General features: G+C 36.6%; 1 protein-coding gene across 4 annotated transcripts; it reads right to left on the bottom strand.

Annotated features, from left to right (window-relative positions):
• Positions 1 to 658: 658 nt before the first annotated feature.
• Positions 659 to 27,184, bottom strand: CDC7 (cell division cycle 7). Of its 4 annotated transcripts, none has more exons than XM_033115658.1 (12): positions 27,045 to 27,184; positions 26,145 to 26,338; positions 20,803 to 20,886; positions 19,459 to 19,594; positions 15,393 to 15,486; positions 15,165 to 15,307; positions 14,016 to 14,268; positions 13,300 to 13,395; positions 12,366 to 12,544; positions 11,466 to 11,548; positions 9,100 to 9,249; positions 659 to 5,153 (listed from the first exon to the last, which is right to left on the bottom strand). In XM_033115658.1, the coding sequence occupies exons 2-12, from the start codon at positions 26,257 to 26,259 to the stop codon at positions 4,759 to 4,761; spliced, it is 1,728 nt and encodes a 575-aa protein (XP_032971549.1). In that variant the 5' UTR covers positions 26,260 to 26,338; positions 27,045 to 27,184; the 3' UTR covers positions 659 to 4,758. The 4 variants fall into 4 exon arrangements, with proteins under 4 accessions (XP_032971549.1, XP_032971550.1, XP_032971551.1 ...); XM_033115659.1 differs by having other exon boundaries at positions 26,145 to 26,321; positions 27,045 to 27,166; XM_033115660.1 differs by lacking the exon at positions 27,045 to 27,184 and adding an exon at positions 26,431 to 27,006.
• Positions 27,185 to 27,816: the final 632 nt, after the last annotated feature.

Raw genomic sequence — 27,816 nt, 5'->3', positions numbered from 1 at the left:
GTTTGGAAATACCTCCTGGTATCAGGTTCCTAGTCAAGCCCAAAGTTTTGAGTACTTGAGTCCCTAATGTGGTGGTAAGAAATGTGAGAGGGACATGAAATAGTCTCTAACTTCCAGAACTTTCTAACGTGGGTGTAGGAAATCAAGGAAACAATTACTTGGATTGGAGTAATCAGGGAAGATTTTGTAGCCGCAGGAGTAAATCTGATGGCTTACTAAGAATGAATGCATTTGGAGCACAGGTAGGAGGGAAAGGTATTGTAGGTAGTGGCAACCAGAAGTCCAAAGATCCCTTTAGGTCTATTCCTGGCATCAAAATCTTGCCCTCATTTAAATCACATATTTATTGGAGAGTGGGAGGAGACAGTCTCCTGGAAAGAGATGATGTAAAGAGGTATGAGTCATTTCATTTTTCTTACCATTTGGTGTCACTCCCTATCAAAAAAATTGTACCAAACTTAGGAAAGTAGGCACCCTTATTAAGAGGTTTTTGGCTCAATATCTTGCCAAGAAAATACATTAAATGTAACTTAAATGCATTCACTCAACAAATATTCATTGAACACCCACTCAATAAATTCCAGGCACATGTCTAGTCACACTGTATAGGGACAAACATGAAATATGCTTCGTCATAATACACAACAGAGATGTAAGACGCTGGTGTTTATTCTTACACATAAAAGTGATAACAAGTTTCCTTTTTATGAGGCGCACACGTTTGACATGGACATTTAGTTCCAGAGTTTTAAAATGACAGAACACTCACAGAATACCAGGCATTCATATCACAAATCTTGGGGGAAAAGTGTAAAGGAACATTGCTAATACTTGTCTAAAGATTACTCATATACATACTATTGTGGAACTGGTTTTGTTTTTAATCAGAACATTTGAGTGAAGGAAGATCAGCAATGTGCCAGAAGAAATAAACTTCTACTTGGTAAAAAGCATTAAGATGAGTGTCTAGAGAAATTCGGAGGTGGCTGGATTCCCCAGCCCTCTGCTCCTTCTGCTTATGGACAGAGCTAAAATAACAACGTGAGGCTACAGAGCGTGCATCTGTTTCTCATTTACTGTCTTAGTCTCGTCCTAGCCGGAGTCATTTCTAGATCATATTCTACAGTCTTCAGAGAAGTTACAGGAGACATTTACACAGAGTGAGAATGTAATGCACACATATGAAAATGCACCGATAGAATGTAGAGAAGGGACATGTGCAAAAATTCTGATTAGAAAATTACCAGATGGCTCTTTTACTTTCTGATTTGTGCTATTCACCCCTGCACCCCGCAGCTGACAGTGTTAGGAGCTCATCCCTTAACTGATTAATTCCTGGTTACCTACTAGAGTGAGTGATATTGGCCTTCTTTAAATCTAGAACTAGAGATGAATCTAGAAGCTATTCTTTATTAGTCTTTGTAAGGTATTAAATTTTCTTGTGTTAAACCTGTTACTTTCCTCAAACAATTGCTTCAGTAGGGTCCAAGATGGAATCTGCTTAAGGGCTAGGACAGCACAATGTGTTAAGTTTAAAAGGGCATTTTATGCAGGTGCACGTTTAAATCAAAATTCTACTTAAATCAAAATTCCACTGCACTGACATCTGTTTACTGGTCACCTTTTTTTGCTTATAAAAGCTATGTACACACTCCAAATAAGTTTGTGCTTATCCTTTTGAATTATTTTCCATATACTATTTTGTTAAATTTTCAAAGCTCTCAAAATAGAAGTCAAGGACAACGTATGCTTTTAGTTCACGTTCTTCTATTGAGAAAAAAATTAGCAGGTAAAATTAAGCACAAACTATTTTGCAATTGCTTTTCTGAACTTCATTTTTACAATTTTCTCACCCAATTTGCAATTGCTTTCCTGAGATCATGTCTTTTCACTTTAGATATCTAAAATGTCATTATTTACTAAATATTTGCCTTAGCACTGACCTTTGTGGTTACTCTGTTGAAAATCTTGCTGTCATTTGACAGCATTAACTACTTCTGATTACTTATCTAGTACATGGGTGATAATATCCACCTTTCACGAAACGAAGACAGTTCAAACACATAATTTGACACAATACGGGTGCAGCAACAGCAGCTCTAAGAACACAGGAAAAAAAATCTGAACAGAACTGACATTTCTGCCTGGTGTCAGTGTTCCTTAAACCACAGACAGCACACACAATTGTGGGCAGAAACAATACATCTGCAGACACTGGCAGACAGCATTACCCGCCAAATTTGGCCACAGTTTCTTAAGATAAATAACTTTTCGATGACGCGTAGGGCTGAAATTACATAAACAGCAGAAATTACTAAGACCCAAGCCTACGAGTTCTGTGGGTTTCAAGATTTTATGCAATCAATATTCTGAAATCTGTAACAGCATTTTGTTCCCAAAATGCAGACACCAGAAACATAAAAGATTAACATCACTTGAAGACTTTTGTTCAGATTTTGACATAAACTGAGTTTAATTCTTTGGAATAACCATTCCTGAGCCACATTTTTATTCAGGTCATTAAGACAACCATAATCATCTCCTTATAAGGAAACGTTTCATTAAAATGCTAGAGCTGCAGCCTGCTTCGAAAACCAATACTGTAGCTTGTTACATTAATAATTCTAAATGGCTAAGGATTATTAAATGAAAACACCCTTAACAGTTTTATCTCAAGAGTCTGAGCAATAAGAATTTTAAAAAGCTGACATTGGACAAAAACAGTATTCTGGTTCCATAGTAGAAAATGGCATTAAGTTAATCTTTCCCTCAAAATGACTATTTATATATTTAAAATCTTTTAGGGAGGTATCTGCCATTACAAAATGGAGTTCAGAAGGCTGAAAAACCTGAATAGTATGTGTATTGAAGCTCCTTGATAATTTTTAGCTAAACAGCACCCAAAACTGAGGCAACATTCTCTAGTGGGACTTAAATGACCTGAGAACTAATTTGTAACACTGGATATCTTTTAAAACACTACCTCCCTTTACCTCCCCTTGCATATCAACCAAATTCTATTCTAAAAGTGACATTAATGGAAAGCTGCAACAATAGCCCTGAATATTAAACTTTCTTAGAGAATGTCTCCTTCCCTACACTTTTGGAAGTTAAATTTTTCTTCCTGTTAATTTTCTCAGAGTATGTTAACTTGATTGTGAGTCACATTAAGAAAGTATTTTTTTAGCTAAGACTTCATTTTAGTTACTGAGATGGTTTATTGCTTTACTGTTTGTTACAAATATCCTATACATGAAGTTAATGAGCACCTTTTCTATTAAAGAAAATCTATTTCTATCTTTCATATATTACTTGAGCTGGAGAAATTTTTTTTTAATCTATTATCCACTATTTGCTGAAGAGAGACCATTCATCAATCTCAGAAGGAAAATACTTCCAGCGATCAATATTTTTGTTTTTTGAAAAGGTCTTTTTCAAATAAGTAGCCTGACATGAAAAATACAAAAGGATGAACTTTATTAAACATACAAATTCAGGAACATTCAAGTTTGTTTTTTTAAACGTTTACAGTATAAGACAGAGCAGATCAATGGTAATGGTTTTTATATACAACTATTATCCTTACCAAATCGAGTAGGTACATGTACCGACTTCAATGTTCAAAATAACAAAATGAATGTTCTATGTCCCTAAGTTTTTCTATACTCTACGACTAATAAATGGGAGACTTCTCAGCAGATCAATATCCCCAGATTTGTTTCCCATAAGAATTCTGATATGCTGTCTGTCATTGCTATATATCATTGGAATGCAGAAATCCATAAACCTCTCTCACTGGTTCTTTCCTACTCTTCCTACTTCATTTATCTCTCTTCCCACCCCCAAGTAGGACCAACTTAGTCAAAACAGAATACAGAGATCCGGATGGCTCTAGGCAGAGGAAAAATCTCCAGTAATATTCTCAATTCTGTGTTTACTTTTCCTTCTAGCAGCTACCTAATTATACCTAAGATGGTATATGTAAAAAAAAAAAAAAATAATACATTTAGGGGAAAAGAAAAAATGTTGGATTATCAATCTTCACCTTGGTCTGTGGCTTCCCTTTACCAACCAGTATATGCATTAAGTTTTTAACTGTAAACATAAGCAATATTCAGCAAAGCACCCAGAAACTTTGTGGAAAGCACCACATAATTTTCAAGGAGAATGTGTAAGGTGAGGATAGAGCAGGCAGGAAAAAAACAAGAGAACCCATTAAGAAAAACATGTCAATTCACACAATAAATGCTTTCACAAAATACTTTTAAATGGATAACTTACATTCAATTTTAAGTGATATCCCCATTTTCTCATTGCTTAGTGTTCACAAAAGGCATAATATATGGATCTAGAAGAGGAAATTATTTTCTTAACCTACAGAATGGTTAGAGCACCAGTACAGGCTTGAGTCTTCCAACAGTACACATAACTCATAGTTCGAAGAAACCAATAAAGTAAGCTTTTTGATTCATTTAATCCCTAAAACATCCATTGAATTTAAGACTTGCACCTTGAACCCTTATGTACTAGGCTAAAACTGCCCCTTTTTCTGTACATGGCAGTAATAATTAGGGAAACTAAAGAGCTGTTTCTCCTTGGGTAGATCTAACTCAAAAATCATGTTAGTAATCTTCATACAATTTTAGAATAAATTATTCATCTTGCCCTGGTCTCTATATAAGAACTTATGGCTACACAAAGAACTCTTTCACCCCATCTCACGATACATAACAGCTAACATTACATGAAGAACAATAATCACAAATGCATATCTTTAAAAAACGGATGCAACAAAGCTCTTTCTGCTGTTATTCTTGAAGCTGGATTTAGATCTAGAAGTTTATCAAGCAGGTCATAAGCTTCATCGGGTACGTCATCCCAGCCTTCTAGATTGGTGGTATACACATCAAAATGCGCCCCACACCCATTTCTGTTCTCTTTATACAGTGAATTCCCTGAGTGCTGTGCTTGAGGCGTTTGTATGAGGTGAGAAGCTTTATGGGCAGTCTTCTCTGAAAAAACTGGGTCATGAGAAGCAGGCCCTTGTATATCGTTTGTAAATTTGGGAGTGTTAGAATCTATACCTCTGAGCTTCTCACAGAGTTTTCTCAAGTCTTGTGCTGGGACTTCTTTGCTACACAGTATTGACTTGCCTAAAAGAGAAAAAAATACATGTATTTTGTTATCAATTGAATAAATCAGAAGCCTCTCTCATGAAAAACATACAAGCCCAACCACTCGCTTTGTGGATATATTAATACTTACACTGAGGATGAGATAGAGCACCACAGGCTATTTTAAGTTTCTTTGCACTACATAGCGGAAGATGAAATCATAAAGTGGGAGACAGTAAGTAGAAAGCAGTGACTTACTAAGGTAAGAACTCACTTGACTCTGCCAACTTCTCTAGTTTCATTGTATCCGTCTGTAATCTTTAATCAGCCGCAGCTTCCATTCCCTCTCCCCCTTCTAAGCTTCTACATGCCTTTCACTACATGGTTCCTGTCTTTGTCTAGGATGTCCTGCACACCCCCACGTGCCCACGATACTCCACTCAGCTCCAGAATGACCTTTGTGAGGCATGACCCTCTCAGAGAGTTGATCCTTCTAAACGTCTATTGTACCCTGCGAAGATTTCTACTATTACTTTTGCCATCCTGTATTGTATCTGGTAAAATATGTCTGTCTTGCGTACTAGACTATGAGCTCTTTGAAGACAGGAACTGTCTTATTTATCTTTGAATCCCCCAAACCTAGACCATGTTTGGTAAATACTAGGTTCTCAATGCCTGTTGGACTGGACAAAAAGGCATTATTCAGCTTCTCACGTCATTGTTCAAATATCATATCCTTACACATGCTGTCCCTGATCAACCTATGTGAAATAGCTGTGCCCTCTTCACTCCCTGTCTCCTTTTATCTTTCTCAGTATCACTGATCTAAATGACAGTATGGATTTGTTTATTTTGTCTTCCCCACAACAATTTAAGCTCTATGAGAACAGAGACTCAACAATAGTACCTGGTACATATAAACCTCCAATAAATGTTTCTATGTGAATACACAAACCAGATCTCAGTTTTTTTAAAAATAGAAATGTCTTTGACACAATTTCCCAAAAGGATTACGATCAGACATAGGCAAAAATAAGTTAAGCACACAAATAGGCAATAATGTATTTATTATTTTTGCCTTATACTTCCTTATTAAACAGAAATGTGGCTCTAAACAATGAATGAAACAGCATATAGATTCCTTTCTAGGGTATTTGTTAACAATGTGGACTATTAAAGCAATTAATCTGGCTCTGGATTATATAAAGTTACTTTTACATATTCTGATCTAACTACTGGATTGGTGGACCTAAGGTATGGGGGGAAAAGGGTGGGGGTGGCATGGCAGGCAGGGAGACAAAGGAAACAAACTACCAAAAACTAAGTTGGTTGAGGATACCCAGGCCAATCCTTTCTTACTTTTAAATCTATTTTATCGTTCCCATTCTCTCCAGAAAATTATAGCTCGAGAAGAATAGTCATATAGTCTTACTCCTTAATTTACAGACTACTCTGAAGTCATGAGATAATAAACACTATGTGTTATAGCACCTTCCCAAGTTATACATTATGCCTAAATTATCTTTTTATACATCCAAAGAGAGGGTTCATTATTCCGGGAAAATAATTTAAACTAATATATTCAATCAAAAAATATTTTGTCTATTGAATTTATTTGACACAACTCAACAAGTACTTAATGACAACCTACGATGGGGTCAGGTCTGGGGGTTGAGGACAGTGGGGCAAGTTACACATAAGACAAGAGAATGAGAGGTATTCTCACTGCTAACCTCAGGCAAGACATTTCTTTTGATCATAAAGAAAAACACTGGTGGTTGCTAAAGTTTTGAGTTCTGTATTCAAAAGTTACAGGAAGATTTGACTGAAATAACTAGCGAAGTCATACTAAGAAAACAGACACGTGCTACATAGCATTATTTTTTAAGGACGAGAACAAGCATTACAATAAGGGATCAAATCTTAACTCCTTATAGTTGTGGTTTGACTTAATTACATAAATATTTTTAATAATATATTTTAATTTGTTGATTGTGTATTTATTACGCATCATGTGCTCTTGGGCCTCCCTTAAATGGTCTTAGTCTACTAACAAACAAACAGTAAATTATACTACAACAGAATAAGGACAGCAGTGGGGAAGATAATAGAATGTGTGTTAGTTGTCAGCTTCCTTAGGGTTAGGGTAGCAGAGAAGAGAAACGAACAGAACCCCTTTGCTGATGTAGTATCACTGTAAGCATGTATTTGACATGGAAGTCATCTCCTGAGCGCCACGAAGTTCTCATATTTCAAGATTGGGACATACAGTGCTCTTCGCAGAGTACCTGAGAATTATCTCAGCCTTGCACTAGCCAACAACGTGAACACAAATGCCCACCTTATGTATATTCTCCATGCACAATTTTAGTTAATACTTTCCAGAGTGGATGGGTATGATTGTGTCAGAGTGCTACCACACAATATAGAACACCCCTTAGGACGGAGTTGCTGTCAGCCGACCCCAAGAGAAGCTTGGCCACCTTGTGCTTAGGCTCTGGATCAATGGGTCTTAATCAAGGGTGCACTCAGAATTATCTGAGGAACTTCATGAAACACATGCACCTGTATTAATCCAGCCCTTCCTGGAAAACAGGAATCAGAAAAGTATGATACGTAGGAAGGGTCCAGGCTTGTTAGTTTTAAATAAAAAAGTGATTTTGACCAGGAACTACTTCTGACTAAAAAAATAATTGTCCCTTGCTTAGGCACCAGTGCTGTGGTCTAATCCATCAGAAAAACTTAGTGGTGGTTGTGAAGAAAGCCTCACAGTAGAGGCTTACCAAAAAATCTTTCTGCAGCAAAGTCAATCCACAATTTGTACCTTTCTTACACCTATTTTAAGAAAATTTTATCTAAAGAAAATAAGGTAAAGTAATACATACATGCAAGAGAAAAGTGACCATGAGTGGAAAGCAACATTGATACTTTGGAAATGGCATTCTTACATGAGTATGTTTACTCTCAACTGATTGAAAAAACTTTCATCTACTGGTGAATAACTCCATGAGATTATGAAATTTATCAGAGAACACCAAAGCATTTTGTTGAACAGCTGAAATCCTCACCCCCATCTGTAGTCGCTGTTATAATGAGGATCAACAATGGAAGTACAACATGACACAGGAACATTCCAGGACAAATGTCATGGTAGCAGACAGGGGCTTTATTGAGATTTATTATTGTACTGCTTGTTCTCAAGCATTTGAGTTCAAGTTGTTGGCTAGTGCAAGGCTGAGATAATTCTCAGGTACTCTACGAAGAGCACTGTATGTCCCAATCTTGAACTATAAGAACTTTGTGGGGCTACGGAGATGACTTCCATGTCCAATACATGCTTACAACGATACTACATCAGTAAAGGGGTTCTGTTCATTTCTCTTCTCTGCTACCCCAACCCTAAGGAAGCTGACAACTAACACACGTTCTATTATCTTCCCCACTGTCGTCTTTATTCTGTTGTAGTATAATTTACTACGTTAAATCATCACTTGCTTTATAAAATGGGTATCGTCCACTAAGCAAAGAAAAGAATATGACACCTGCAGACCACATGTCAATTGTTTGTTAGTAGACTAAGATCATTTAAGGGAGGCCCAAGGGCACATGATGCTTAATAAATACATAATAAACAAATTAAAACATATTATTAAAAATATTTATGTAATTAAGTCAAACCACAACTACAAGGAGTTAAGATTTTATCCCTTATTTTACTTAAGATAATAAAGTTAAACTTTAAATATTGGAGAAGTGTAGCACTTTTTGTGCTTGATAAGATTAAATAATTGTATGAATAGATGTGATGAAAATTATTTCTTACACATGCAATTAATTTTTAACCAACTGAGAAATCTTGCAACACCAGAGAACTTTATGAATACGGAATGTTTATTTGAAAAGAGAATTTCATAATAATGTATTAAGTAATTTGTAGGAGATAATCAAAAGCACTTGTTTTCTTCTATAACATAAAACTGCTTACCAAAAGTTTCAGCAGCCTGGATAGTTTCTCTGGATCCACGAATTGTCATAATTTGAGCCAAAGCCGTTAAATCATCACTTGCTTTATAAAATGGGTATCGTCCACTAAGCAAAGAAAGGAATATGACACCTGCAGACCACATGTCAATTGCTGTAACAAAAAACAAACTTTAAAAAAAAATGCCAAATCTGTAATTTTATCATCTGTATCAGTTCTCAACCTTTACTGTACATTCACATCATCTTGACAGCTTTAAAAAAATTCTGATGCCCAGGCCGAATCCCTCAGAGATTCTGATTTAACTGTTCTGGAGTAGGGCTCAGGGATCATTATTTTTTTTAGAAGTTCCCCAGATGCTTTTAATGTAATTTCAGGATTGAGATTCCCTGGTCTAACATCCGTAATACACAATACAATGTTTTCTCTTTTGAGCAACACTGTTGGTAAATTCAAAAGGATATTTCATCATTAGAAAACACTAAATAAATGCATGTTCTTAAGATCAAAAGAAATCCAAAATTAGCTATCTGGGGAAAAAATCTAGATGCTCCTCAGAAATTACACACTATAGTAGTAAAAGTGGTTCATTTTAGTGAAAAGTATTTAACATTAGAAGCGCTTCTTCAGCCAGGTGCTAACCCTAACTTTTGCTGTAGAGACTAATACCCAGAATTTTGGTAGTTAAGATTAAGACCAGCTCAGCCTCATGTTAAAAAACATTTCTTTTTCCTTTTAGAGACATCTTCTGTCCTAATTGTTGACCTTCCAGTATCACCAGATTTACTGTCTATTTCCTTGGTCAGTGTATCATTTGCCTTTCTTGGTTCCCTTTGTACCTCTGCCTGTTCCTTCAAAGTATTCTCTAAGCCTCAAACACTGAGGTTTCCAGAATTCCAATCTCTTCTCCCTTATACGCTCCCTGATTAGCCCATCTACTTTATGGCTTCAACTACCATTTATATAACGATGACACTCAACTGTATTTCCAAACCAGGCATCCCTGAGTTTCAGACTTACTTTTACTGTTGGACATCTCTATCTGGATGTCCTCAAAATACCTCAAATTAATTATGCCCCCAACCGTGTCTTACCTTGTAAACCCGTTGCTTCTTTATTCTCCACCTTGGCCACTGGTACACATCTAAGTCCCCCAGGTTAGGAATCTGATAAACATCTGAGATGCCCTTTCCCTCAACTCCTCACACCCAAATCCACATCCAATTAATCCTCCAAGTTCTGCCTTTCCAAGCCTTCACTTTTCTTTTCATTCCTATGACTAATGCCCCACTCAGGCTTTCATCCTTTCTCACCTGGACTACTGCAGGTCCCCATTCTCCAAAATCTAGCCTCTCTACACACCTGCCAGATAATCCCTCGAGAACAAAAAGGTACCATATCTTCCTGTTGATAACCTTCTAACACCTACAGGATACAGTCCAAGCCATTTAACAAGTGTGACCTGACATTGTCTACCTCTTTATAGGTATATTTCTCATCACTCCTTGATTCTTGCTACACTAAAATTTTACTCTGTCCTGTCTGACCAGGGCAAGCTGTCTCTGGAGTTTGTCTGCTCATGCCGCAATGCCAAACCAACCCCCATCCCAACTTACAAATCTCTTCTCAGAACTTCTCTTTTCATAAACTTTCTTTCAAAATCCAGTCAGGTATTTCAGATACCCCTAAAATACCTTGTATAAAGTTTTATATTCATACTCAACAGGTTATTTTATCATTAGAGAATGTGTCCTGACTAGAGTATAAGCAGCTAGTTTTATTCATTTTTTTTGTATCATTTTGTATCATTAGAATACACACAGTGCATAAATGCATTTCTTTAAATATCATAATCCAAGTGAATGGTAGGATTCATCTGTTTCCTATATTTCAGTTCCATAATTTTTTTCTTTTTCAAAAATGTTTTTAATGCTATTCTATTGTTTTTACAGTAACAAAACAATAATGTTAATGGAATACACAATCACGTGTATCACAGGAAAGTTTTGAGGCATTATGCAAACAGATAAAATGCTGTCAGTCTTAAGTTAGCAAAGACCACTATACACAATTTCTTCCCCCACAAAGGGGATGTTAACAAAATTCCTGTTAAAATCATCTTGTAAATAGATAAGCAAAATGTGATCTATTAAAAAAAAAATGTTCTTTTAAACAGAGGAAACACTAGGATTAGAAGCTTTCATAAATACTATTATCTTTAAAAATGGGAATACCACACTGCTAGAACTGCTTATGTACTTTAATTAAAAGCAGAAGAGCTCAAAATTAGTCATAAATAAAGTACATAAAATAAAATATGCCTGGGACAATTGATTTTAATTGGCGTCTGTATTGCTAGTGCAACATACCTGTAGTTTGATTGGGGCACTTTGTCAAGACCTCTGGTGCTCTGAATCCTGGTGTACCCGCCCTAGGGGCAACCTGTTGCCGCCTTATGATGAGATAAGATTTTTCTAGTTATGTTCAAGTTTAATTATTTAAGACCAAAAAAAAAAAAAAAACCATTTATCAATTTAGTTCACAGTAAATTCTGCCTTGATATCTATCTACATAAATAAGTTATTATAAAGCAAATGGTAATTCAGTATGATGAAAATCCTAAATTTTGCTTCCACAGATCCTTCCCTACCCCCTCAACTAGTTCCCAGCCTTATGCCAGAAAGATTTTAAGATAACTTCCAGGCACAAAAAGAGGTAGTAGGTGAGAAAAGCCAAAACAGAAAAATAGAACACAACAGGAATTCAGAGGTATGAAAATTTATTTCTGTTTGGAGTGATATACTTATTCATTTATATACTTGAGTTAATCAGGAAAGGCTCATGAAAACCAAGTCCTGAAGGAAAAAAAAAATTAAAGTGGCAAAGAGTTGGAGATGAGAGTGAAAGAAGAGCTCTGTTATTTGGTTCTGGTTTTTCTACATTGGCAGGAATGAAGGAAAAAAAGAAAAGATTAAATTAGCAAGCAAAATGTGCAATTCTCAGATCCCAAAAAAGCTATCCCCCCACAAAAATTATTTGTATAAAGAACAAATGTATTTTCCAAAGAGAATATAGTGTCAAGTGAACAATACATGACAACAGTTATCATTTGCTCTCCAAGGTAATACTCTCCATCAGTACGTATGTAGTTGACAGAACTGTGTTATTTCCTTTGGCTCACTCAATCAATTTGTCCAGCAGAATCGATGCCATTTCTAATCTTGCAGGCAGCATGCTGGTGATTTTACAGTACCATCAAAACACATTACCTTGAAAGGCAAATACTGCAAACTTTATCTGTTGCATAACAGTCACAGGTCAGGCTGGTGGGGCAAGAACTGGTAGTTTTCTTCATCACACCACTATTCATAACTTTTGTAGAAACAGCCTTCTTTTTTGTTGCTAATTTTCTAGATAGTACATCCACAGTCTTTGACTGCTTCATAAACTGTAAAAGAAAAGTCGTATTTTCTATTTTTATGACATTTAATATGATGTCTTCAAATGCTAGCGTGGCAAAATGCAATAGTGGATGCATAACTTTTAAAACTGCTGCATGTACTATTGGATTGTAAACAAACAGTTTTCGTATTAAAACATTTAAGATCTTTTTAGGTTTTTCTGTTGAATAAACATATTAAAATTTACTAATTAACTAGTTTGGTAAATATTTGACTTATTTTTTATTAGAACTTTTCCTGGTATGTTACAGAAATATTAAACAGTTATGTTCTAGTGTCTAACTCCATTTCAGAACTGTAAATTGCACAATTACATTGGCTAAAATCAGAATTTTAATTTGTTGCTCATACTATCTAGCTGTTATAGGATATCTTAAGTCAATTTAAAACCATTTAACATTGAAGATAATTTTATAAAAATCTTTATGCTATTAACTATGTGTCAGAAATGTGTCATTTGTTGGGAGCTCACATTCTAGCCAATGAGAGAAAAGGCAAGAATGTTCCAAATGTTCCTACAGGGGGAGAGCAACAGTCAGCTAATGAAAAAGTCCACCAGAGAAGTTCAGGAAAAAAACTGGACAAAATAAAAGTGTTGACTAGATGCTCAAAGTAGTAATACCTTCTGCTGAAGCAACTCCTTTTAAAAACTTCCTGATAATAAATGCTGACCTACCCTTTCCCTAAATTCTCTTTAGTAAACGACTAACTGACGATTACACTATGAAGCTACATTACTTACTTTCACTGCAGGGCTCTCATGTGAAATGGAACTGTGTATATTGAAATTTCTTTCTCCAAAAACAGAGCGCTGGACAGAAAGGCCTACAGATCCCTCCTACAATACCAACAAAAACAAGGAAAATAAGGATTATATCTGTAACACTTTCTGCCAGCTGTACTCTGCTATAGTTTTGAAAGAGTTAAGTGACATGAAACAAAAACAGCTGCATCCAAGTCATTCTCAGGCACCAAAACACTTCTGTGAAAGGAGAAAATAGTCTATACAGAACTCTTGACACCCATACAACATTATCATAGTCCACAAATATGTTACTGAAAAAACAGAAAATCCACCTGCATGGATGTTACATTTTGCTGTGCAGCTAAAATGGAGATAGACACTTCAGAATTTTTCTCCTGTAACTAATGCTTTCTTTTAAAAAGGATAATTAATCTGAACTTTATAACATGCAGGGAAAACTTACTATTTTCCATTTTGTTATATAATGTAATTGGTAATGACAAAGACAGTATAAATCTACCAAGTACGGTTCAGTTTTAAAATAGTAACACGATCCGTTACAAATCTTACTAGTGAAAATCTAATCATAGACAACAATTGTAAAAACAAATTATTTTAAATTGCCAGTATTATCCTAGCATTACATCTCCCTCTGTTGGATGAAGGAGTACATTTCTAAAACAGTGTTAGTTAAGAAATAAAAAAGGTAGAACCTTTCCATCTTTTCCTTGTTTAATCTGAATTTGTGTATTTGTGTAGGGCCTTTTAACAGAAGCTTTTGTGGTGGGCTGCTGATCCGGCTCCTTAGGTGCTGCCAGGCCACTTAATGGAAACTTGTTTCCGGTGATTAGATGGGATTTATATTGTGAACAGCCTTCCTGCTGAGCTTCAGATTGAACAAATTTGAGAAGCTCTATTTTTGTATCGTGGGTTCCTTGGGCCAAACCAAAGTCTACCAAGGCGTACCTAAGAAACAAAAGAAAGTATTTTTGACATCTCTGTGACAATTAAAGCTTAGTGACGTCATAATAAGCTCAAGCGATACTCATACAGAAACTGTGATTCTTTGGGGGATCAATTAAGAATTTGTAACATTCTTGAAAAAGGAAAAGAAAAATAAGTTTGACACAGAAGGTAAGGATTTAATAGCTCACTAGGATTGAAAAGTAAGGAAAGAAGTATCTCCATCCCCCCCACCAAAATCTTTAATTCCCGTTTTTCCATTGGCCTGTACTGACAAGGAACACGGGATATAAACACAATTCTTTTTTCTCTGACGGTGGCAGAGATGTCATTATAGTAGATAATTTTTAATTAAACAAGTTTAAAAGAAAAATTAAAATCATAGTTTTAAAATCTGATTTAAGAAAACTAAAGACAACAGTCAGGAGTAGAAAGGCCCAAGGAAAGAAGTTATAGTTCTATTCTTCTTACCACACTTAATATGACACAATGTATAAACAGCAGTATTTAAGTTTTCAATGCCTCCATGTATAGAACCAGCATAAAAAAGATATATAAATACAAAATTTAGTGTTGAAACAAAAATTTGCTTTCATGTGGTCTAATCCCCTCATATACCGAAAAGAAAAATAAAGCCCAGAAATAAGAGGAATGTGTAAGGTCAAGAAGACTAGACCCTTTCTAAGTTTCTTTTAGCTAAGTGCTATTTCCCTTGAGCCATGGAGCATTGAATGATGTACTAATACAATTTTATGTTCTTCTTCACTGTATTTTCCCTCTCCTATCACAGAAAAAAAGTCTGTGTGTGGCTGTTGCAGCATGTTCTATGTCTAAGAGATGGATCCCATAGCACAAATTCACTCAAGTGTAAATATTTTCTGGTAACTTTCCACACTTACTTTTTCAGGCGCCTATTATATAAAAAATTGCTGGGCTTCACATCACGGTGAACAATACCAAACTGATGAATGCGTTTCAAAGCTTTGAACAGATTGAACATATATTCTCGTACTTCTTGAAAGGAAAGAGAATTCAAGATGTCCTAAAATAAAGTTATGAATTAGGTCGTAAAATTTTTTTCAATTAAATACTGAGTTAATAAAAATTCAAGCCATACCAAAACCTACCAAAAAGGACTCATGCTCCAGATACGGCATAGCAATAACCACATGATCATTTTTCCTAAAGCAGTATTTAACTCCCATGACATTGTCTTGCCCCCTAGTGGAAAAACGTACAGTGAACTTTAGAGGAAAGGTCAAATAAACTGAAACTTTAAAACAAAAAACAAATATAAAAACCCCCTGCAATTTTATCAATGCATAAATAATGCTAGAAGACTAACTTAAAACTGTCCTCATATAGGATAATATACACATTCAACTGACTTGGACAAGACAGGTTTTTTTTTTCCTTTTTTTTTTATTATTTTTTAATTTATTGGGGTGACAATTGTTAGTAAAATTACATAGATTTCAGGTGTACAATTCTGTATCACATCATCCATAAAGGACAGGTTTTTTAAGAACAAAAATAGCACTAGTTATGAGGATACTATAATAATTCATACATGAGATATAGTTTTAATTGGAGGAGTGACAGAATAAGAAAAAGATGAATAACAAGAATGAATTAACAAGATTTAGTAACAGATAAGATGGTAATAGTAATGAATAAATTTAAAAAATTTAGCTAACCTTTACCAAGCATTCACTATATGCCAAGCTCTGATCTAAGCACTTCATATCTTTAACAAATTCATTTCATCTTCACAACAACCCTATGAGAACAGTGCTATTATTTCCTCCCCTTTTCTACAGACAAGGAAATTGAGGCTCGGAGAGGTTAAGGAACTTCCCCATCAAACCAGAATTCCATGGAACCAGGATTTGAGTCTAGGCAGTTTGCTTCAGATCTATGCTCGTAACCACTATGCTACACTGCACCTCATGAAAGATGAGGAAAATAGGGTAAAGTTTATTTCCATGGCTTTGAGCCTGAGTAAAACAACATGGATATCAACAAAATATGTAGAGAAATCAGGAAAAGAAGCTTCAAAACCAAGACCTCATCATTTTGACAAAGATATCGAGATATGGGACTAAGCCTTAAGTGAGAAGTCAGTGACAGTACTTGCACAGAAGTGATATGTAAAGCTGTGAAAATGATGAGAAAACTGAACCTTGGACAAGTCCCTAAAGTTGGAGAGCAAAATGAGGAGGAAGGGGCAGAAAGCTGATACGGGTGCCATGCAAGTGAGGAGTTCTGAAGCAAGGGGTAATCAGCCTGGAGGTCAGAAAGAGTAAGAATTGACGGAAGGCTTTTAGTTTGGCAAAGAGGAATTAACTGGTCATTTTTCAGAGAGCAATTTAAGTGGGAAGAAGAGGTAAAACAGGATTTAAGGAGGGAAAAAGGATACAACAGAAGCAGAACATAAAGAAAATTTGTTTGAAATATCTGGCAAAGAAAAGAAGAAAAAACCAGTGGGGAAGGTAGAAGGGAAGCAAGAACACATAAAGATTTTAGTGTGCACTGTTCTGAAGTACAGCAGAGGGACAGATTTAAAGTGTGGAAAAAGGAATGATTTTATTCAAGGGACAAGAATGTAGTATTTGGGCTGGACCGGTGGCTCAGGCGGTTAGAGCTCCATGATCCTAACTCCAAAGGCCACCGGTTCAATTCCCACATGGGCCAGTGGGCTCTCAACCACAAGGTTGCCAGTTCGATTCCTCGAATCCCTCAGGGATGGTGGGCTGCGCCCCCTGCAACTGAGATTGAACACGGCACCTTGAGCTGAGCTGCTTCCCAAATGGCTCAGTTGGCTGGAGCGCGTCCTCTCAACCACAAGGTTACCGGTTCGACTCCCGCAAGGGATGGTGGGCTGTGCCCCCTGCAACTAGCAACAGCAAATGGACCTGGAGCTGAGCTGCGCCCTCCACAACTAAGACTGAAAGGACAACTTGAAGCTGAACGGCACCCTCCACAACTAAGATTGAAAGGACAACTTGACTTGGAAAAAAGTCCTGGAAGTACACACTGTTCCCCAATAAAGTCCTGTTCCCCTTCCCCAATAAAATCTTTAAAAAAAAAAAAAAAGTTTTTAAAAAAACAAATAAAAAAAACTGTTTTAAAAAAAAAAAGAATGTAGTATGTAATCATGCCTTAGACAGGCCATCTCAGCATCCTCTTGTCTTCTATAATAAACAGAAGAGTGAAACAAAGAAATAGGATTGTTCATTCATTCTATAAATATTTAGCAGGCACTGTTACCATATTTCCCCAAAATAAGACCAGATCTTATATTAAGTTTTGCTCCAAAAGACGCATTAGGGCTTATGTTCAGGGGATGTCCTCCTGAAAAATCATGCTAGGGCTTATTTTCTGGTTAGGGCTTATTTTCAGGGAAACACAGTATTTGCTAGACACTATGTTAGACATTCGGGATGCAATGGTGAATTAAAATTAACACCATTTCTGCCCTCATGGAGTTTACTATCTAGTAGATAATGCAGTTAATAAACAAGATAAGAAATAATAATAGATTATAAGAGCTGTAAAAGAGAGCAAAAGGTGCTGTGACAATAAAAAATAGGAGAATCTAATTTAATTCAGAGAAGACCTCTTTGAAGTGGTGCCACTCTTGCTCAGATCAGAAAGATGAGTGGGCACTGTGAGGGGTCTTCCTGAATGGGGAACAGTATGGCTAGAAGCCCTGAGGTAAGAAAGCTCTCGAGACAATTTTGAGGAACTAAAGAAACTGGAGCACAGCGAAAGAGGTGGGAAAACTGGCATGGGATAAAGTTCAATTTTTTCTTTCTTCAAAGTACCCTGAGAAACCATTGAAGGATTTTAAGTGGTGGAACTAACAGTAACCAATTTGTATTACTTGCGCACATATTTTTATATTTTAAAGATCATCCTGGCTGTTTTGTAACCATGGGAGTAATGGGGTAAGAGAAGAAGTAGACCATTATAGTCATCTAGGCTTGAAGTAGTAGCTGAGAAGGCAGAAAGACATGGATGAGTTTTTAGATATATTTTGGAGTCAAAATGGCCAAGACTTGGTGATGGATGTGGTTTAGGAGAGAAATGGAAAAACAGGATGATTACTAGGTTTCTGGCTTGAGCAACTGAGTTACATGGTGGTGACATTTGCTGAGATGGGTACATAAAAACAAGGTGTTGCAATAGGATTTCTTCTTTTTTTTTGGTAGGGAAAGATGGATTAAAATTTAGTTTTTGGCATATTATGTGTGAGATGTTTATTAGGTGTCCAAGCAGAAATGTCAAATAGGTAGGTGTTTAAAGTCATGTGGAAATACATGATCCTACCTAGGAACTAGTCTAGAGAAAAAAAGCCCAGCATCAAGCACTGAGAAACTCCAACATTTAGAAGTCAGGTAGAAGAGGGAGAACTGGCCAAGGGCACTGAAAAGGAAAGGCCAAGTCAAGCAGGAAGAAAACAAGGAGTGTGATAGTATGGAAGTCAGAAGATAATGGTTCAAATCAATTATGTTAAACTCAGCCTAGAGTTCAAGTAAACAGAAACAGGAAACTGGCAAAATGAAGTCATGGTTGACTCTACCTAAAGGAGTTTTAGTTTAGTATAGAGAACAGCAGACACACTATCTGAGTAGTGAAAGGGGGGTGTGGAAGTGAAAACAGCATGTGTAGATAATTTTTGAGAAGTCTGACTGTGAAGGGGAGCAAAGAAATGATGGAGCAGCTGGAAATGGGATGGCAGTACAAGGGGGATAAGAGATGCTAGATCATGTCTGTATGTTGATAGGCATGACCTAGCAGAGAGAGACCAATGAGTAAGACATGCCAAATGATTCTGTTGGTCAGAATAAAATAAGAAATGAGGCTCTCTATAGCTGGGATGTGAAATATGAGTTCTCCAAATTTAAAAAAAGTGTCTAGACCCATGGAAGCCAAAGTTTATGGTTTGGCAGGAAGATGAGAAAAAGAAGTGGTAAAAGAACAGGAAGCCAAGCTTAGCCCCCAGGGAAATCTACTCCAAAAATTAATACAAATTTTACTAACCATTCCAAAGTTAGAGGAAAAGTACTAGCAAATTGCAAACACCTGACAAAGAATGTTTAATTAATGGACAATCTCAGATATCTACTTAAAATTTGTCTTAAAAATTACATACAGCCATTTCAATTAAAATGTCTTTAAATCGCCTACCCAGCCACTGTTAGGCACTGAAGTTCAGCTGCAATCCTTATAGGATGACTTGTTGGAATTAAATGTTTTAGAGCAATTTTCTCTTCAGGTCCTACTTGTAACTGCGCTGTGGCCAAATAAACAGAGCTGAAAGTGCCTATAAAACAATTTATTAGATTTTTCAATATTTGGTTTTCAAAAATGTTTATAAAACAACGCTAAAATACATCATAAAAACTGTTTAGAACCCATAAAATTATCATAATATATCATTAATATTTTAATAACAATGGAAACAAAGAGCAAACACATCTATGACTACAACTTATTTTCAATTTTTAATAAATTCTTAACTGCCCTCAGGAGACACTATATTAATCAAACTTCTATAGTAAATGTTTGTCTAGGTTAGCATAATATATTTCCATGGTCATGACCTGGTCTAATAAGTCTTTTTCTATAATATAGTCATTTGAAATTACTTTCTTAAGACTTGGATACACATATGTCAAAAGTAAGAATGATAACAGTCTTAGATGGAAAAAAATTACAAAAACACCTGGGCTTTTAAACTTAACATTAAACAAAAGAGAAAAAAAAAGATATGGTGGTCAATTAAATTTAAGAAATGCTGAGTTAAAACAAATTGATAGATTTTTTATTTTTTACGACAAAATTTTCCAGCCTTTAATGTGTTCATCACGAATAACCAAAAGGGATCTATATGCACTACATTTCCCAAGCTTCTTTAGCCTTAGAACATACTCCTCCCCCTTCAGAAATACCTATCAATTTGTTAGGACATCAGTGTTTTCCAGAACAAAGTTTTTGAACACTAAAGCAGAGTTCAAAAAAGGTAAGGAGAAAAATGTAAAGATCTGCTTCTTACATCCCAAATCACCTCATCTAATTACTCTGTCCCCACTGACCTAGACTTTTCTAGTCTGACACTTTTCATTGTGAAAAGCAAGCAATAAAATATATGGAAGTATTTTTACTACTTAGACATTTCTCAACATAGCCACCAAAAAATTCTATTATCTTTTATCTTCTCATTCCCTTCACATCTGTCTGCCAAATTCACCCTTCATTCAATCAAAATGATTGTCAGTCTTTCAATGGTATTTATGCTAATATCGACCATCCTATAAATACTGTACTACTTTATTTTCATCATTTTACCATCTTAGGTTTCATGTATGAGGTAACCAACTGAGCTAAGAGGCCGCCCCACATGGTGTTAATATTTTAAAGTATATTTTTCAGTAAGAAATAATAATGAACATCAAGATTAAACAAGGATAACAAAAGGGGAAAGAAAAAAAAAAAACCTTAAAAAGATAATAAAGTATATCCCCAAATTACCTTCTCCAATTTTGTCCTTAATCTTAAACACATTACCGAGCTGTGGTACAGCTTCATAAAGCTTCTCAATATCTTTTTTAACACCTATCAAGGAAAAAACAATTCATAGCTACAATTAATGAGTGTATATTTTATACTTTCTTAAATTAAAAAAAACTCAATGAAATAAATTCTAAACTATGACTAAGTTACAAATAAATAATTAGGTATAATAAGCTTTAAAATCATGGTAAGAACAATTAAAATCCCATCAAGTTGTTGTAACTCATATATACCTCTTGAACTAAAAGACAAAACTGTCTGAATCACACACTTCAAGCTACACTGACTGGACTTCTATTACCGTGTTTCCCTGAGAATAAGACCTAGCCGGACCATCAGCTCTAATGTGTCTTTTGGAGCAAAAATTTATAAGACCTGGTATTATATTATATTATATTATATTATATTATATTATATTATAATTATATTATATTATACCTGGTCTTATATTAAAATAAGACTGGGTCTTGTATTAGTTTTTGCTCCAAAAGACGCATTAGAGCTGATGGTCCAGCTAGGTCTTATTTTCAGGGAAACACGGTAAGTCCCAGAATCACAGGGAATTTCTACTTCTCTGGAATTATTATATATGAACAGATACATTGTCACTGCCCACAGTACAACACACTGAAGAAGCTAACTTTAAAAAAAAAAAAACTAAACAATTTGTGCTACGATCACTAGATGGCATGACAAGGACACAATGCAATCTTCTTGAAAAGTATTTCCTTCCCCCAAAGATACAAAACCTTACAGGCTTGGGAAAGTTTTTTGTATTGTACATTCATAGTATTCCCTCAGATAGACAGTCTACTAATGCTGTCAGGCATATCGAAAAATATTTTAAAAAAATTGTTCCAATAACTAATAGTATCTTCTATCCCTGCCAGCACGTAAACTGCTAATTTTAAATAAATATAAGCTCTTTACAAAAACATACATGGTTAAAATAAGGAGAGGCAATAATACAAAATGTGATAAACTACTGGATACAAAAAAGAACTACATACTTAAGAGTCATCAGATTTTATTCCCATATCTAGGCCAAGCATCAGCTACTTTTTAAGTTATCATAATACTCTGCATAGTGTTAACAGTTTAAGACATTCTCAAAGCACTTTCACATGTCTGACCATTTCAGATCTTCACAATAGCACTGTGATATTGGCAGAACAGGAATTATTACCCTGATTTTTCAGGTTAGGAAACCCTATCCAGGGAAGTTAAATCACTTGCCCAATTTTATAGAGGTATTGCTGGTAAGTCTATATGAAGGTCTGACAATTAAGTTTGCAAACTTGTTGCAATGATGTTGCTAACCTTTTTTTATATCAGAGGGGATTATTCATTATGAATTTGTACCAACTGGACACACAGCTAACCAAGTTTACTACATATTTGGAAGTGCTGAAAGGGCTACCGACAATTCACAGCTCTTGCATCACGACAATGCACCAGCTCACAAAGCACTGTCTGTGAGGGTGATTTTAGCCAGTAAACAAATAACTATATTGGAACACCCTCCTTACTCACCTGATCTGGCCCCCAGTGACTTCTTTCTTTACTGGAAGATAAAGGAAATGTTGAAAGGAAGACATTTTGATGACATTCAGGACATCAAGGGTAATACAAGGATAGCTCTGAGGGCCATTCCAGAAAACAGAGTTCCAAAATTGCTTTGAAGGGTGGACTAGGTGCTGGCGTTGGTTCACAGCTCCCAAGGGGATACTTCCAAGGTCACCATAGTGATATTCAGCATTGAGGTATGTAGCACTTTTTCTAGGATGTGTTTGCAAACTTAATTGTCTGACCTGGTAGATTCATTCATTTAACTAATACTGTGTTTTAACAAATGCTCAGCAATGACCATATTATAAAAAAATGAACTAATCTGGTGCAGCCCCTGTTCTCTTAGAGCTCAGTCTAGTAAGAGACAGATGTTAAAAAGCTCACTCTTAATACAAGACAATAATTGTAATAAACAAATGCATATATTACAAGGTAGAAGCGGGGGAGGGGAATGAATACTTCTGAAGGTGCCAGGAAGTTTCAAGTGACAGTTAAGACTGTATTTTGAAGCACTCACCAAGTAGAAAAAGTGGAAGAAGGCATTTTAGGAAGAAGGAACTATGTATGCAAAGAAATGTAAAAGGAAAAAGGCATAGATTATTGTGGAGGGAGAGTAGGGTGGAGGAAATAATGAAATTCAATGTGGCTGAGGAAGGGAAAGGACGTGAAAGCCATAGAAGTTTTTAAGTAAGAAGATGACAAGTGGATAATTTGAGGGGGAGGAAGAACATTAAAAGCTGGAGAATAAATAAGAGGTTTAGTCCAGTATTCCTTCTACTATATCAGCCCATTTAAGGAAATAGGAAAAACTTACTTAAATTACCCTCACCTTCCCCTGTACTTCATAGTTCACAGATGTATAGGAGAAGCATCATCATTTCAATACAAGACGCAATACAACAGTAATTACGCACACCAGTTTTGGAGAAGGGAGGCCTAAGTTAAAGTCCTGGCCCCACTGTTCACCAGCCAGCATGACTTTCCTGGAGCACACAGCGTATCTCTGTGAGCCTCAGTTTCCCCATCTATAGAAAAGGGGTAATAACAGTACCCATGCCACTGAGATACTGTGAGGATTCAATGAAATAATATACATAATGTAAGAGAAGCTTTTAACATAAGGCCTGGCACATAGTAAATAGTAAATAAATGATAGTGGTAATTCTTATTGTTGGTTATTGTTATGAACATTATTTCTAGAGCTGTTGCTCTTATTTGTCTCTCCACTTGAAATTCTCTTCCCTATAACTTCGTGTGGCTGGCTAAGTGTCACAGTCTCCTCTGACATCCTATTTAAGTTAGCACTCCTCCTATTTTTCACATCATCCTGTTTATTGTCTTCAGAATATTTAGCTACTATAAAATTATCCTGTTTATTTATTTGTTTGCTGTCTCCTCCCACGAGAATATAAGCTCCACCAATATAAGTTCCCTGTCTGTATAATTCATCACAATACACTCAGCTCTTAGGACAGTGCCTGGCACGTTTGCTGAATGAATGAATAATTACCATCATTATGGCCAAAAATAGATGTAGGGGGAAAAAAAAGCAAAAATTTAGAAGAAGTTACAACAGAGTGAAGCCAAAACAGTAGCAGCTACCTCTTATCAGCAAATATACTATTCACTCAAGAAACCAAAACCAAGGCCTGGGGAAAAAGCAGGCTTTCTACCAGTCACAGCTGCCACAGTGCATTAGAATTTGTCCTAATGAGTGTCAATTCTAACCAGCTTCAAATTCCAGTGTCACAGGAAAGGCACCATGAATGGGTACTAAAGTCAATGGGTACTAAAACGCTATGTTCAAAAGTATATTTGATTCTAGGACACATTTTAACAACTCTAAAAGTGGGATGCAACTTATAATTGTCGGCTAGCATCAAAACTTACAGAGAATAGGTGTCAGTGACTTGAAAATCCAAAAAATCAGAGGAGCATTCATGTCTAACCCTTAAGTGCCAAATGGTGTAGGAAGGAGCAGCAGAGGTGGTAAAATCAAGTGTAGTTCAGTTCCACACAACTGGGATCTCCTTAATTAAGGGCCCATTAACAAGGGCTTTAAAAAAATGGATTCACCACAGAAATTCTGGTTCACTAATGTGTGGAGAACAATATTGTGAGGGGAGGACTAGGACATCAATAACTCTAAGTACAAAAAGGATTCAGAAGAGACAGATCTGAAATGTGTATTTTCCTTTTAAGTATGTATCAGAGATATAGAATTATTTGTCTGATAGGTCTAAAAAAACCTCTTTCAATAAGTATAAAATTTAAAAATCCTAGGTGATAAGAAAGCATTGCATCATAGTATAACAGGCAGCATTTCTAAGTAGTACATAAAATGGTGTATCTTACAATCAATGGCATTTAGATATGAAATATTTTAGGAACTCTGCTTGTAGTCTTATTAAATGTATTGATGAAGGATTTATGTATATATTTTTGTTGTGTACATGATTAATAATACCAAAAGCTTTGTAGTATAGAGTTGCGCTGTCCACTAGTTTTGTGTGGCAAATTCATTAATTAAAGTAAACATTAATTTCCTCAGTCACACTAACCACATGTGACAACATAGAAATATTTCTGTTATCACAGAAAGTTCTATTGGACAACACTAATCAAGAAGAAAGCCTAGAAGCTAAAGATCTGGATTCAACTCCTATCATTAAACCACACTGTTCAGTTTCTTAACCTGTAAAACAAAGGGGTTGGATAAGGTGAACTTTACCTTCCAACTACAATAATAGTCTATGGTTTCCCCATGAGCTCCACATTTTGGACCTTCCCTTTTGCATAAGCATGAGCTGGCAGTTTGCAGTAGAAATGCTGGTTAGCTGTTAGAAATCACCAGAAAGAAAATGTATGTAATAAGAAAATACCGTAATGCACAAACCACGTGAATGACTTGGCTTAACGTGCTTCCACACCACTACTCACTTCCTATGTACAATGTATTTACCTATCTTTCTTTACAAAACTCTAAATATGTTTATATTAAGGTTTCCTGTCATTACATAACAACTATGACATTTTAAAACAACAATAAAACTTCCTGACAACCAAAGTGAATGCAAAATCCTCAGATTCTGAAGTGGGAGATGAAAGTAGACAGCAGAAGAGGCATTCATTCAAAAGCTGGAAAATACTCCTAAAGGCAATGACCAATACATAAATTTTGAGGATTGAGGGAAGACCCTGAAAAGTCCACCAGCTAAAACATTATTTAAATGTCCCTATTTTATACATGAAGGTCTAGGCTTCTGTTTTGAAATTTACAGTGAATTTTTTTCTGCTACATAATATATCCAAGTTAGCTTTGATAGAGAAATAGCCTCCGTAACTAGCATGCTCTCTGCTTTCACCCTTGCTGGCCTGTAGTCTATTTGTAACATAGCATCGAGAATGCCCCAGTTAAAGCTACGTCACCACACCACTATTTTGCTCAAACCTACTAAGTTTCACATCTTGCTCCACAAAAAAGCCAAAGAATTATCTTTAGCTTCCACTAATATTGACACCATAGGAACTTCATCTGTGAAATGAGATGGTTGGACTAAAATCCTTCTAAAATGCAATCCAGTCCTAAATCTAGATCTTAGGAAGTTTTACTGATTTGTAAAAATGTTTTTATGTATACATACAACTCACTTTAAGATTCGGGAAGTTGTTTTTTAAATAACTGAAATTATTGAACTGTTGCCTGTACATCTTTGGAATTAAACACATACCTGGTGGTTTAAAATTCTGCTCATGTTTTTTTAACGAGCCATCCGCCTGCAACGGGTCACCCAGGCGAGAAAAAGCCACAGGTTCATCCACCTGAATCCCCAAAGACGCGTCCATCACAAAACAACTGGGATGCAAAATGCCAGCTAAGGGCTCATGTCCACAGGGGAGCAAAGCAGCTGTGAAAATTAGAATACTGGAGAACATGAGAAGTTTAAATCACTCACTGAACCGAGCATTAAAAAATGCCACTGCCCCCCACAAAGGGGCAAATATTTAAAAACGCACCAGATGTTCAAATCCCCAAAGGAAGAAAACTGTGGACCATTTCTAAAGATTCCATTTGCTTTACTTTCATCTTCCAGAAATATCGGCAGGAAGTCGAAGGGAAATTCCTAGTGGGGGGAGCCTCCGGGTGGTGGGCATGCTGAGGTAGCCTGCCCTGTGATCAGCCTTGCACTGGCACCAGCCTTCTGGCAAACGGGGCGGGGGAAGGGGGCGGCCTTAGTGGGAGAGCGGTTTGATCTGAGGAAGAGGTCTGAAGGAGGAAATCGTTTGGCTACTGAAACGGAGCGCCAGGAAGCTGGTCCAAGGCCCCATGCAAGTTGGCGGAGAACTGATACCATACTGGCCACGAGGGCGGGAAGCTGGAAGGGAAGAGGGAATGAATGGGATCCCTCCGGGAGCGCGGGCCGCGAGCTCAGCTGGGAAGGACCTTCCTCCCTCAGACCTGAGACCGAACGGGATGCTTAGTGCGCAGGCGCACGACTTTCCCGCCGCAGGTCAGTGGGATCCTAAGAGGGATCGGGGATACTGCGCTGCGACAGGACTGAAGTCACGATCCAGAATTCGTTTCTAATCCCTCACAATCCCGCGCCAAGAACAAACCGTCGGAAACTCACGGTTTAAGGGAATACGACTTCCGTCGCTCCCCAGACGCCCGGGTCGCCGCTTCCAAGAGCACCCTACCTAGAGAGTCTGCCAAATGCGCCTGCGCAACACTTCCCGCCTCGCTGCTTCTAGTTGCTCATGCGCACTACAGCCCTCGGCGCCGCTGAGTATGCCACTGGGCGCTTGCGCAAGGGGGTTGGGTTTTTACCCCTAAAACCGTGGCTAGCCCAAAGCGGTTACAGAGAGAAAGCCTCTGGATAATACTTTACTAAAACTTAAAGTGAACCATAAAGTTAAGGAACCCAGACAATTTTCAGGAAAGAAGACAATTCAGAAACAGGAAAGTCTCAGGTCCTGGAGTCTTAATACATCCCGACATACTGTGGCCACACAAGATACTGGGCACTCTGGATTAAAGATTCACTTTGACTCCGTGCTTTTACTTCTTTTTGTTGAATGCCCTACTTCTCTGTTAAACAAAAAATGCAATTGCTGTTTTATTTGTGGTTGTATTCGAAGAAACGAGCTCAGTGGCATTCAGTCAGTATATACTGAGCCTTTGGCTAGGAGGCTGGTTTCTAGAGGATGGTTTACAGCGGTGATCACGACTGAAAACAACAACAAAAACGACGTTATGAAACTAAATTCAGTGAGGCGGTGACAATAACAAAACGAATAAATGAACGACATTCTTTCAGATATTGATTAGTGATCCGGAGGAAGAGTGTGACAGTGACTAGGAAGGAGGCACCATGGTGGGAGCCTATAGGGAAAGAGATTACC

The sequence above is a fragment of the Rhinolophus ferrumequinum genome, chromosome 9 (genome assembly GCF_004115265.2).
Source record: "Rhinolophus ferrumequinum isolate MPI-CBG mRhiFer1 chromosome 9, mRhiFer1_v1.p, whole genome shotgun sequence".
Taxonomy (NCBI): Eukaryota; Metazoa; Chordata; class Mammalia; order Chiroptera; family Rhinolophidae; genus Rhinolophus; species Rhinolophus ferrumequinum.
This window is presented reverse-complemented; position numbering and strand designations above follow the sequence as displayed.

What these genes read in the sequence shown, in the direction of transcription:
- CDC7 (XM_033115658.1), bottom strand. Translation starts at nt 26,259, where the DNA reads ATGGACGCGTCTTTGGGGATTCAGGTGGATGAACCTGTGGCTTTTTCT. An exon ending in TATAATAGGCGCCTGAAAAA is followed by an intron (nt 14,269 to 15,164) that starts GTAAGTGTGGAA and finishes TTTGTTTCTTAG; the next exon opens with GTACGCCTTGGTAGACTTTG. An exon ending in ATGAGAGCCCTGCAGTGAAA is followed by an intron (nt 12,545 to 13,299) that starts GTAAGTAATGTA and finishes TTTCTTTTACAG; the next exon opens with TTTATGAAGCAGTCAAAGAC.